This window comes from Xenopus tropicalis, chromosome 8 (assembly GCF_000004195.4).
Source record: "Xenopus tropicalis strain Nigerian chromosome 8, UCB_Xtro_10.0, whole genome shotgun sequence".
Taxonomy (NCBI): Eukaryota; Metazoa; Chordata; class Amphibia; order Anura; family Pipidae; genus Xenopus; species Xenopus tropicalis.
Window position 1 is genome coordinate 58,876,948 of NC_030684.2, and position 12,269 is coordinate 58,889,216.

Sequence of the window (12,269 nt, forward strand, 5' to 3'; positions counted from 1 at the left end):
ACTAAATCATAATGTTTTCTGTCAGCACTCCCCTGTATCACATTAATTGCAGGACATCCCTCTACCAGGACTAGTTAATAAATTCGATGGTATTATCCTTAGGTTGGACATCTGTATAGCACGCTTACACGTTCTGCCATCCCAGGGGAGACAAAATAGGAATAGGAAGATTTGCCTATTAGATATCCAAAGACAGGAAAGGATTTCTGCAATGTTTAAATTAACTTGGATGTCCATTTAATGGGCAACGTTCCCCAAACAACTTTATCATATAGGAGTTTACTTGATTCCAAGCTCAGGTTTCATAATACAAAGATCACCCACAAGGATCCAAGAGCTCATTGACGTGACAACAAAACACTGCAGCTGCATTGAAAGTCAGGGTTAAAGAGCAAAGAAAAGACATTATAAGTGCAGGAAATAAAATGTGGGCTGCAATGTAAAGTAAGAGAAACAATCCAACCTTGAGTAAGTGAATGTGTCTAAAGAAATAAAGATAAACTTGAGTTCCTTGCTGATCTCCAAAACAGTTGTATCAAAAATAAATCCTTTTGGGATTCACATGGACAAATGGCCCTGGTTTGGGAACATGGTGTGTTAGAGGTTTGAACATTAATATGAATATGTCTAACTGGCAAGTCTGCGGAAAGAACAGGAGGGCAAGCAGCATGAAATTAAAAGTGGAAAGCTAGTGGTGAAGGCTAGCCTATTAAAGTCTACAAGATACTAAGAGGTAAGCTAAATGATACCAAAGATCTTCTTTGAATTAAGATTTTATTGGTACAAAACTTAAAACTAAATTTTGTTTATGAGGGTGCTATACCTGCTGAATATGAGTCACACATTTATAGTATTTAAACGTTTAACTGGCACTCATATAATCTCCACTACTAGTTTATGTGAAATATAAATTACTACTTTATTAAAACAATTAAAGCACAAATAGCAACCATGCTGCAGCACTTTATTATAGCTTAGTTATGTGTAAGAGCTGGGTGTAGCAAGTAACGAGTAAGGATGTTTTTTTTATTTTCTCCTTAATGGAAAACTATACTCCTGAACAATGTAGGTCTCTATAAAAATGTATTGCATAAACAAGCTCATATGTAAAACCCTGCTTCATCTAAATAAACTGTTTTCATAAAAATATACTTTTTTAGTAATATGTGCTACTTGGTACTCCTAAATAGAAAATTTCCATGTTTAGAATAAGAAATGCAAACAAACCAAGGGCACACATAAATATTAGGTCACATCATTCAATTAATAGGCAAAGTTCTGTCTTTTACTCCCACACTTTTCCTGGTCATGTGGTCTCTGGGGGAGCACACAGACAATCACAAATTGGTAGCTCAAGGCAAAAGATGTAAAAGGGCAATATTTACTGATCTATATATACAGTATATTCCAGTTTGCATAGGCAGATTTTCAATAAGGCAAAGCCTCCACAAAACCTGCCTGGCACCTAAAAAAATTAAAAATCCTCACCCTGTAACTGACTTGCACTGCTCTGGTACTTTAAAAAGTGGAACTCTTTTTTCCTTGTTGCAAGCTCGGGTTCCTGCAAGCGAACAACTGTGCTTTTTATTGGATCTTTGTCTTTGTGGATTCTCCAGTCAGAGTGCAGATCACTTGACAGACAATAAAATGAACCAACCAAACTACAGATGTTTGTGGGGCTGGTAGGGATTTCCAAAAGCAGAAATGAAGACCAATAAAAGGTATCATACTATGTACTATATAAAGGCTGACTTACTGGCTCTTGTTCATTTTTAGATAGTTACGGTAGAGCCCTCATGGGACTGGCTGGGATAAAAACCAAAGAAGTTTTGTTTTAGTGCATTGTTACAGTGCTTGGGGGGGGGGGGCACGGGTGGTTATCTGGCATCAGTGCCCACTGGATCTCACTGTATATAATGTGCCAGTATCTGCTGCCTTTTAGTGTATATAATGTTCCTGGGATGCTTGTACCTACTGTCTTTCACCGTATATAATGTGCTTGTTTTGGAAGTCAGTAGGCACTTTGACATGTAGTTGGAGAAACAGGAGGAACTGTGACAGGTAGTTGCTGAAAATCTGTTTGAGAATAGCTTTAGTTCGGTCTGTGTGTGGCCCATCTGTAGCTTCCCCAAACAAAAAACTCTGCCTATGCCAGTTTAGCAAGAGTCTGTAGTAGGTCACATAACATGATATAAACTATCTGTTGGTTCAGTATTCATTCTTGGGGTAAAGTTTTCCTTTAAATGCCTTCATACATTAGAACTGTATATTTTATACATCCCTCATAGTGGGTATGAATTATTATCTATTTGTGCTCTGAATGTTTGTCTCTGTGGTCACCCAAAGAGAAGAATTATATGGGAATGATTAAGGAAATAATTGCACCTAACTAGAAAAAGAAACAGCGGCCACCAATACTCAACAAAAAAAGTGCCCTTGTCTGTGACTGATTGCTGCCTGCCCTGACTTTGTATAACAAACTCCTGTTCACTGCCTGCCTAGACCTTTTCTTCACTGCCTGCCCTTTCAGAATTATTGTCATCTTCAGGCCCTGCTTGGTAATAAACTTACTAACTTCTCCTGGTCCACTTTTACTGTGTCAAGAAAGGTCCCAGAGCCTTTCCTACACCTTTTAGAGTGCATTGCCTTAATTTTTTTTACTCCCATACAAACAACAGCCCATCACAGGGGCTAGAGAATTGTATGGTTTTGTGACCAAGAAGAAAACTAATTTATAGGATTGTATGTCTTTTGTAAAGCAAACATCTTTTATGAAGTACATTCTTGTTGTAGAATAAGGAAACACATTGCTTTAACTGATCTACACAATAATGAAGACTGTGTTAGCCTGTGTTGCTAACGTCATAATGCAGTGTCCACTTTATAAAAGTAGCAATTATTGGTATGGGTCCTTTGATACAGAATGCTCGGCACCTGAGGTTTTCCAGATAAGGGGTCTTTCCGTAATTTGGATCTCCATAATTTCAGGCTACTAAAAATTTGTTTAAATTTAAAATAAATACAAAATGATTGTTTTGCCTCCAGTAAGAATTAATTATATTTTGGTTGGGGTCAAGTACAAGGTAACTGTACTAATGCTAAGACTAGGGTTAAAGAAGGAGGAAAATTATGGAGGGGGAGATAGAGTGGTAAGGATGACAGTTGGGCAGAGGAGAATGGTAAGAGAAGTAAAAGAAAAAGAAGAGAACGGTGGAAGGGTAGAAGATGAAATCTGCCTATGTATAGCCACCTTAATCCAAAAAACCAATGTTGTTACCATGTTATAGTTAATTGTCTTTTATCCATAAAAGAAAAAACTGGAAATAGAATTAATGCAAAAAGCAATCAATGTACTAACACTTTGAGCTATATTTGGGGAATTTGATTACGCTTTCCAGAGACTGATCTACTTCTGAAGCTTATAAAGCAAATTGGCTAATCAAGACTTCCGCATTTGATCAGGGGTAGAAAATTATATGATTATATGACATTTTGTAAGGGCCCAATACCTACCGTTTCCTTGACAATACACATGCTTGACAAACCAAACTGATGTTCCTTTCATTGGAACTTTTAACATTTTAGCTGCCGGCTTCTTTGATCGAGCTGTGCCACATGTTGCCAGTAAATACATGGCATGGCAAAGACCAGAGAAAAGCCCAGAAACATAAATCTGAAGGCATTGTCAGTCTGGTCCCTGACAGCTGCTACAATAGAATATACAATCCCAGGCAGGTGGTCAAACTTCATAATTATTTAAAGCTGAATGAACATTTCGGTAGTAAATTTTTAGTGCAACAACTAATTAGTTGCCTTGGTAACTAAAGGTAATGCTGGCCAGGCCACTGTGCAGTTCCTGCTAAGGGAAGAAAAACATCACTTTCCTCGACATCTTGTCCACATCGTTTCACTTAGATCATTAGCAAGGCTATTTCTAGTTTAGTTATTAGAAAGCAGAGCTTCATTCCTTTACAATGTAATAACATCAAGCACTGTTAGGATATGATATTCATTACATAACAAGGGCTGATGATGAATCTGCCATCCAGTCTTATAGAAACATATCTCTTTCAGTCACATTTGTGGTTTGATTAACCACAGTTATTCCCTTTAGAAAAATCTGCAACTGAAGAGAGAGAACTGATGGTTAGAGAAACCCGATACATACAAGGAACTCTGCACCATATGATTCCTATTAAATTAAAGCCAAGCTATAGTTATTTATTTTCGATTACACAGCTGGCTGTCCTATATAAAACAAACCTTTTTGAGAGCAGGAAAGGTCAAATAGGGAGCTTCTGTTTGGAAGGATATCACCATTAGCTCAACCTGGAATATTTTAGTTTCTCTGTTTATCTGTTTAAATGATTCCCATTTCTGAAGGGGGCTCATGCAAATTATCATTGCAAAACAATATTACTAAGGTTTGTACAACAGATTTATCTCCTTTCAGGAAGTATCAGAGAGTGTGTATAGTAAGACAAAATGGGTCTCAGTATTTCAGTAACAATCAATACTGGCCATCCTGTAGTCTCCAGCTGTTTCTAAACTACAACTATTAGCATCAACCCACAGCTGTGGTGGGGCTGTAGGGTGTATGATGGGAATTACAAATGAAAATAGCTTTATCCAAATACAGCCTTGTGCAGACATGTCAACACAGATTTTTCAAGAGCCTTTCCCACAAGTCATCTGCACCCAAATTGTTGTTAATCCCCTCCACTGCAAAAGATTGAAAGGCACCAAATACATACCAGTATTAAAGTGAGATTGGGAGCATGGCCGAGTTGGCAAGAGCATTGTAAATCCTCATCATAAATACAAAAACACTCGGTTGGAGTCACTGTTTGTCTCACCATTCTGTAATTTTCTTGTGTAATTTTCAATGTAATGGTACATAGCAAATGGGATTGTTGCTATTTGTACTTGGGGTATCTGTTGCCATCACATAAAAAATCAGCAAAACTTCATCAGTGTTTAGAGGTGTAAAACTGGTCATGCATTTTGTGCAAAGAAGAAGGCCTAGGACCAATTCATGGATTGGTCTTAGGGCAATAGCTACATAAACTGATGTGAAGTCATCATTGCTGCATACGTAATATTATAGACTCATCTATATGTTTGAAAAGTCTATCCATTATCACATGAACACTTTCTTACTGAGCTTTAGACTGAGAGCAGTCTAAATACAACTTGTTGCTATATAAAAGAAAGCAGTTTGTTATCCACATTCTCAGAGCAAAAAGAAATGAGCTTTAAAATAATATTTCCACCAGCAGAGAGGTAAGGTAGTATGGCAACTCCAGCTGTTGTGAATTTACAGCCATCGGTATCACCCATGTTTGGTAGTGATAGGATTCTGGTAGTTGTATAATAGCTTAGCTGGATGCCCCAGTGCACTGTTGGGAGAGAAAGTGTGCCTAGGTTTGGAGCCAAAAATCAGGGGCAGGCCCAGCAGCTTATAAAGGGAGCCCCTGTTGTTTTGCCAGCAGTTGAGACAGAGAGATCCAGTAAGCAGTGACTGTAAAGAGTGTGCCAGCTGTAAATAGAGATCTGCTACACTGTGGTCAGATGCCTTTACTCCCTGCGGATCCCCAGTGAGTGATCCATCTGTGGAAAGTCTCCTGTGTGTGTCCCCTGTGTGAGGACAGTTGTTTTTGTGGCCTGCTATGTGGGAGCAACTGCCTATGCAAAGGGAGAGCTACTTTGGGGCAGGTAGCGCTACCTGGGAAACTAAAAGAGTTCTGGGGAAGGGACTTTGCCAGGGCTGAACTGGGAAAGGGTATTTCCTCCAGGAGTGGAGTGTGGAACTGAGTCCTCAGAGAGCCTGAGCCAGTAGTGGTTAAAACCATCCAGGTTTCCAAAGCAGGGTTTAATACTGTTTGCATGTTATAATTATTTTACCTTTACACCCAGTTATATATATATATTACTTATATATATATATATAAGTTGATATTTGTTGCAAACCGCGTGTGATTATTTCCTAGTAGAAATACCCTTGAGGTGTGCTCCTCAGTGTCCACTAGGTGGAGGCACTGTGCTAAAATCCCAGTGTCCAGTACCTTTTATCTGCAAAAGGGAACCATATTTCCTGTTTAAGCAAGTAATACAGCCCAGAATAAGTGAGTGTGCCAAGAAAGGGTTACAATAGTTTTTTAATCTCTTTCTTAGGGGACCTACTAAGTTATCATTGTTACCCAAAATGTGGTCTTAAATTATGCACCATGTTTCAATTACTATCATTTACTATGATTTACTCTCATGGGAAGAAATGTTAGTATTTTAAAGGGGATTGTAGAGAGGCACACATCGGGGCCCATTTACTGAACAATTTTGAGATAATTTTGAAAATTTCAAGCTTATGGAGCATTTCGTAATGTATGCGAAAAGTTCGTTAAAATCCCACAAGTTTTTTGCAGTTTTCGTTAAATTTCCACGAAAAAAATCGTACTTTGTGCAAAGAATACGAACATTTTGGAATTCAATAACGCTTTGGCTACACTTTCCTGTGGACTATCTTTTCGCCACGAACGAAAAAAGCATTGTCGAGACATTTTAGAACATCAGAAATTATTGTGGTTACTCCAAATTTATACCATATTGCGTTTTAAGCCCAGAAAACTATGGATTTTAGTAAATGTGCCCCATAGGGTAAGCATGGAAGCTGTAGAAAAAGCAAAGAGAATAACCTTCAACAAAGTTATTTTTTGCTTCTTGTACTGCTTCCTGTGGCATTGGACTGCTTGGCCAGAGGTCACAGCAAGAAATTTACTCAGAAATTGTACAGCAGCTGTGACTTATATTTGGAGATAGGTTAAGTATTCCTGATCTAATGTACACACACATCACATAGGTCCCTCAGTTCTGTTAACGATGGAAAGAAAAAGCAGTACTGCTTGGAAAGGTGCAAGGCTGCAAGGCTGTTGTTATTGTTGAAGCAGGACACTTTCTCACATTTGATAAAGATCCCAAAGCAACTCCCTATAGCCTTAAGTTACCCAAACCCCACCGACTACAGCAAAGGCAATAACTATAAGACTTACTGAATTACTCAAATGGATGAAGTCCACAAACTCTTTAATGTACCTCTGCTCTTTCTGTGTGTGCCATTGGATAGGAACTGCAGCTTCATTATACTCCATGCATTCTCATTTTCCTTACAGTATGCACAACTGCACTATGCTGCTGATTCTAAACCCAAACACAGGCACACAAGTAATCAGTTATACTGGGGGATAGCCAGCCAGGAGCCAAATACTTTGGGGCACATTTACTAACCCACGAACGGGCCGAATGCGTCCGATTGCGTTTTTTTCGTAATGATCGGTATTTTGCGATTTTTTCGGAAAATTATCGCGACTTTTTCGTTACCAATACGATTTTTGCAAAAAAACGCGAGTTTTTCGTAGCCATTCCGAAAGCTGCGATTTTTTCGTAGCGTTAAAACTTGCGCAAAAAGTTGCGCTTTTTTCGTAGCGTTAAAACTTAAAAGGCGCGACGTTTCGCGCAAGTTTTAACACTACGAAAAAAGCGCAACTTTTTGTGCAAGTTTTAACGCTACGAAAAAATCGCAACTTTCGGAATGGCTACGAAAAACTCGCGTTTTTTCGTGCAAATCGTATTGGTAACGAAAAAGTCGCGATAATTTCCGAAAAGTCGTAAAGGCGCCGAAAAAATCGAAAAAAATACGAAAAAGTCGCAAAATGTTCGTTTTCAAATCGGATTTTTCCAATTCGGACTCGGATTCAACCCATAGTAAATGTGCCCCTTTGAGTAGTAATAGTGCATCATCTGAGCTTGAGTTTGTGATCATAACATACTGTATCTGGTTCAGTTTCTATAACATAATAGTACTGTGTCTGTCCCTGACCCTAGCAGTTTATTTGCCTTTGCTATGTCTTCTGGTGATTAGTCCTTGTAAAGCTTCAATAACGCAGCAATTCTACATTTCATTCTCTTTTATTTCATTTCAGATGGCTTCATATTAAACTTTAGAGGAAATGGACAATTTATTTTGGAGTTAGATTTTCCTCACTGAACTGAACTTAGATCTTTTCTTTGTGAATATGTAAACTCTTTCTCCTAAAATTGCTTCTTTGATGCTTTAGATATGGCAGTTTCACTTCCCCATTCAAAATAGATATGTTGTTAAGCCCTCTTGGTCTTACTGAGCATGTTCTATTTAAAAGTCCCCTGCAGAATGTTTTATGGGAAGTAATTTAGACAGTCAGTGAGATACTAAGTACTAATGTAGCAAACATGTAGCCAACATTTGCATCATCCAGACATGATATGCCATCCACTTATACACAGCATCTTACTAAACACTGACAAGGTATTGTACATTTAAATGCTCTGTACACCCGGATGGCTGTCCTGCAGGAGTTTGTATACAAAGAATGTTACACTTTGCATTGAACTTCCCTTCTCATCTCCTTTAGCCCACTTTTTTGATATTCCCCACCAAATAGGTCAACAGAAACATCCACAGGATGGCAGATGCACTCAGTTTACATACATATTGGGTGAACAACAATATTAATTACTTTATGGACTTAAAGAGAACTTCAGTACCCTAGAAAACCGTTACAGTTTTTGTAAGATTGCTCCCTAGTGTTAACATATTGGTTAATGGGCCGTGTATATGTTTTATGTATGTGCATGCTTGGCTTAAGGGCTACAACCTTTGGAAGACCCAGTAGGGTAATTCTGGGGCCTTGAGGTTTCCTATTTCATTTCTGATATAATACTTTTTCAGGGTCAGTCTCAAAATGAACCCTGAGCAGTGACCCTTTATTAGACAATGGACAGTTAATCCACAACCCTGCCTATGGACAATAAATGCACCAATGGATTTTGTGTGAGGGAGGGTTTTTTACATGCTTGACCTGTTTGTATTCGATCATGTATTCACTGTGTTTACTTGAGAAAGCGCTGTGGGCCCAAAACATGTAGTGGCACAAATCAAAAAAGTTAATTGCAGCAAAGTTCTGCTTTTAAGATTCCTACATTTGTTCTTTTGAAGTCTGGGTACATGACATTTTGCTGCCAAGACAGGAGCATGCGGTGAAGCCATCCTACTAACTGCTAGCCAGATTGGAACATTGGATATATCTGCTTTTTAACTTCCGTAGGTTGCTAATCTAACAAGTCTAATATCTTGAAAACTGGTCCTTGTGAAGGCAACTTTGGTCAGTTAATTAATAAGAATATACTTTGGCACACTGCAAGTAGTTCCATTTTAGATGGAACCATCCATTTTATAATTCAGCATATTAATAAAATGTAAACTTTTGAATAACCCCACATCATGTCATGATTTTGGGAAATGTCTTTACAAAAATGAAATACAAAGATAACATCTAGATTGTAGCTATTTGACATGATCTTGATACAACATTTTAGCCACAATAAAAAGGCATTGGAGTTTTGTAATATTACCTATAAGATACGTAACATGCGTAATTGCATACGCAAATACCATGACTAAACTATAGAATCTATAGGTCAATGTTGGACCTTATTTAGTGAGTGCCAATTAACCACATTTAAGATCACTCATACTTAGTGCACCTACAAACTCAGCCTAGACACTTTAACCAATATCCTTTATATGTTCTTCCCAACAGATTCATTTTGTATGTGAGCCACATGGTGGGCATTGGTTAGCACTTCTGTACTGTGGTTTTTGTTTAGTTCCAACCAGATCACTATCCATCACTATGGAATTTGTATCGAGTTTGGGTGGATTTCTCTCCTTAAAAACATACAGGTTTAGGTTGTATGAATGATTGAAACCTTAGTCTGTAAGTTCTACTGGAGCCGCCAGGTCTAGTCTGGTAATCTGACAGTCACTATGTAAAGGGGTGCTGGGGGGGTTCTTTGGGTTTTTATGTACTTGGAATGCAAAGGCCTATTTTGAATCCCAGTCTGGGATGAATAGTCTCTGTAAATCACTGAGTAACATGGATAAGTATACTTTATTTACAATATTTAGTTTGAATCCTCTCTATAAACATGTATGTTTCTAAGTATTTCCAGGTATGGAATACAGTCCCAAAATTAACTTTTGCAGTGCCATCATGAAAAGTGGTAATTTTATAACCCCTGGATTGACTGCATGTCACTAATATATACAGTACTGTGACCTCACACATTATACATTTATGGATGGAAGTGTGCCCCTCTACATATACCTTTTAACCCAAGTCATAATATTTAGTTTCATGCTTTGTGGAAATACAGAAAAATATGTGAACTGTGTGCATTAACAAACTCTCACAGACTAGTAGCTATCTGCCTATTTTTCCTTGCACTGTTATATACATGTCATTGAATACCTCACAGTACACAGTACTTTGTGGGATTTGTAGTTTTTTCAAACACTGCCACTTTGGAGACTGATATGAGAGAAGAGTAGGTGTTTCCCAAAGTGCCCCAAGCAATGGCTATGGGACTGGTATAGATACAAGAAACAGTGACTGAGAAATCTGCACTCGGAAACATAGATACTCCCCTGTGGAATTTTAAATGGATCAAAAATGTCTAAAGTGTAAAAGGCAAACATTTTCTCATTCATATATGTAGATATTGTGTAATCATGTCATTAATTTATCATATTTTCTAATGGCATGTATATTCATAAAAAGCCTGCAAAGTGCTTGGGGACTCCCACAACAGAAATCCTAGGGAAAAATAGAAGGCATTTAACTACAAACAGCATCAGTAAGTCATCTGGAAACACCCTTGCACAGAAACTAGAGGTGGGAAGGAGGTTGTCACCCTGATAATAACAGAGGTACCCAGTAATGCTATTAATCCCTTTGACTGCTTGAACACCAGCAATGTCTATTTAGTAACGACCCCTCCTGCAGGACTTGCTGTGCTGTGTGTGTTGTTTTGTGGAGCTATAGCAGAACAGAAGGTTTCGTTCAAGCCCCAGTGCAAATTCCCAGTGCTCAGAGTGGGGTTAGGAAGCTGGCTGAGCTCTACTTTCACAACACACTGTTCCTATTTTCATGCAGAAATACCCAGTCCAAAATCACATACACGCTGTGAATGAAACAAACCTCCAAATCCTTAGCTGCAAAAGTCTGAGATCTAGAGCAGCCTTTATTGTTGTAATGCGATAAGAACTTCACAAGCTAACAAGTCATCACACAGCGACGACCAAAGCCATTTAATTCCTCTTTAACCCTTCAGTTTCCAGATAATCTCCCAATGCTAGGCTGCGTCCCTGAAGCTGCATATGTTTAGCATTTTCTGTTTTATCAGTGCTAGAATGAAATGCTCTTTAATTAGGAAGATCAGACTGTGCAAGCAGCTTTCATCTTAAAATAGCAGCTGATATTCACTTACTCTCAAAGAGGCCAAGTCGATGTAGTCCAGACTTTTAGCAGTGATCATGCTTGCCATATCTGCTGGAATTCAGAAGGTGCAACTCTACAAGTTCTTTTCTTTGACGCCACTTTGCACAGAGGGTTTAATTGCAGAGGCTGTAAGTGTTGTGACCGTATGTCAGCCCATGACTAAAACTGAATACAGTGTGTGTCTGTGACAAATACAGGAAACTTCCCATCCAGCAAACCCGGAAAGCACACTGAGGAAGCCGAGACAAATCTGTTTTTCTTTAAGAAAACAACATTGCAGAGTCATATGCTGGGGAAAGTGAGGAAAGGAAATGACGCTTTGGAGTTTGGAACTCCACAAGAATTATTAGTAATATTTTCATTTATCATTCGCAGACAGCATTCTCTGTTAACATTGTACATCAGTGTTCAGTAATCACTTCAATATGTACCGTATGCTTGCAGCTCTCTGGGAGAATATGGGGAAACACATTCTTTAGGTTATTTTTCTCTGTAATGCAAAATACAGGAATAAACCTTTGCAGTTTAAGCTTTGTATCACACATCCTGCACAGAGTAGAACGCTGCGGGAAGTAAGAAGCAATCTGTGTTGGCTCCATGCATAAACATTTTAATCTAAATTCTTGCAAATTAATGCATTTTTTGGATTAAAAAGCAGCATTTCAATGTCCAGAAGTAATGTGATGCTCTCCACTCTGTCTGACTAATATATTTGTTAACTTGATACTCCTTGAATAAACTGCAAGGACCTTTGGTCATAAAAAGTGGCCTTGGAAGTAAAAAAATTCCCAGCATGCCATGTAGTTCCTGCGTTCTAACAAATGTGCCACAAACACAGGGTTGATTTGTCAGCCATTGGTAATCATCTCTACAACCTGCTCCGATTCACAAACAAAA

General features: G+C 38.4%; 1 protein-coding gene across 3 annotated transcripts in view; it reads right to left on the bottom strand.

Moving 5' to 3' along the window:
* nrk (Nik related kinase) overlaps positions 1-11,779 on the bottom strand; it is a 114,631-nt gene extending 102,852 nt beyond the window's left edge. For 2 of the 3 annotated variants that reach the window (XM_031891525.1, XM_018096921.2), the window contains exon 1: positions 11,362-11,778. In XM_031891525.1, coding sequence (XP_031747385.1) covers positions 11,362-11,418 — 57 coding nt within the window. In that variant the 5' untranslated portion in view covers positions 11,419-11,778. Of the gene's footprint in view, positions 1-11,361 lie in introns of all 3 variants that reach the window. The other variant, XM_031891524.1, reaches the window with a different exon arrangement.
* Between the last annotated feature and the right edge of the window lie 490 nt (positions 11,780-12,269).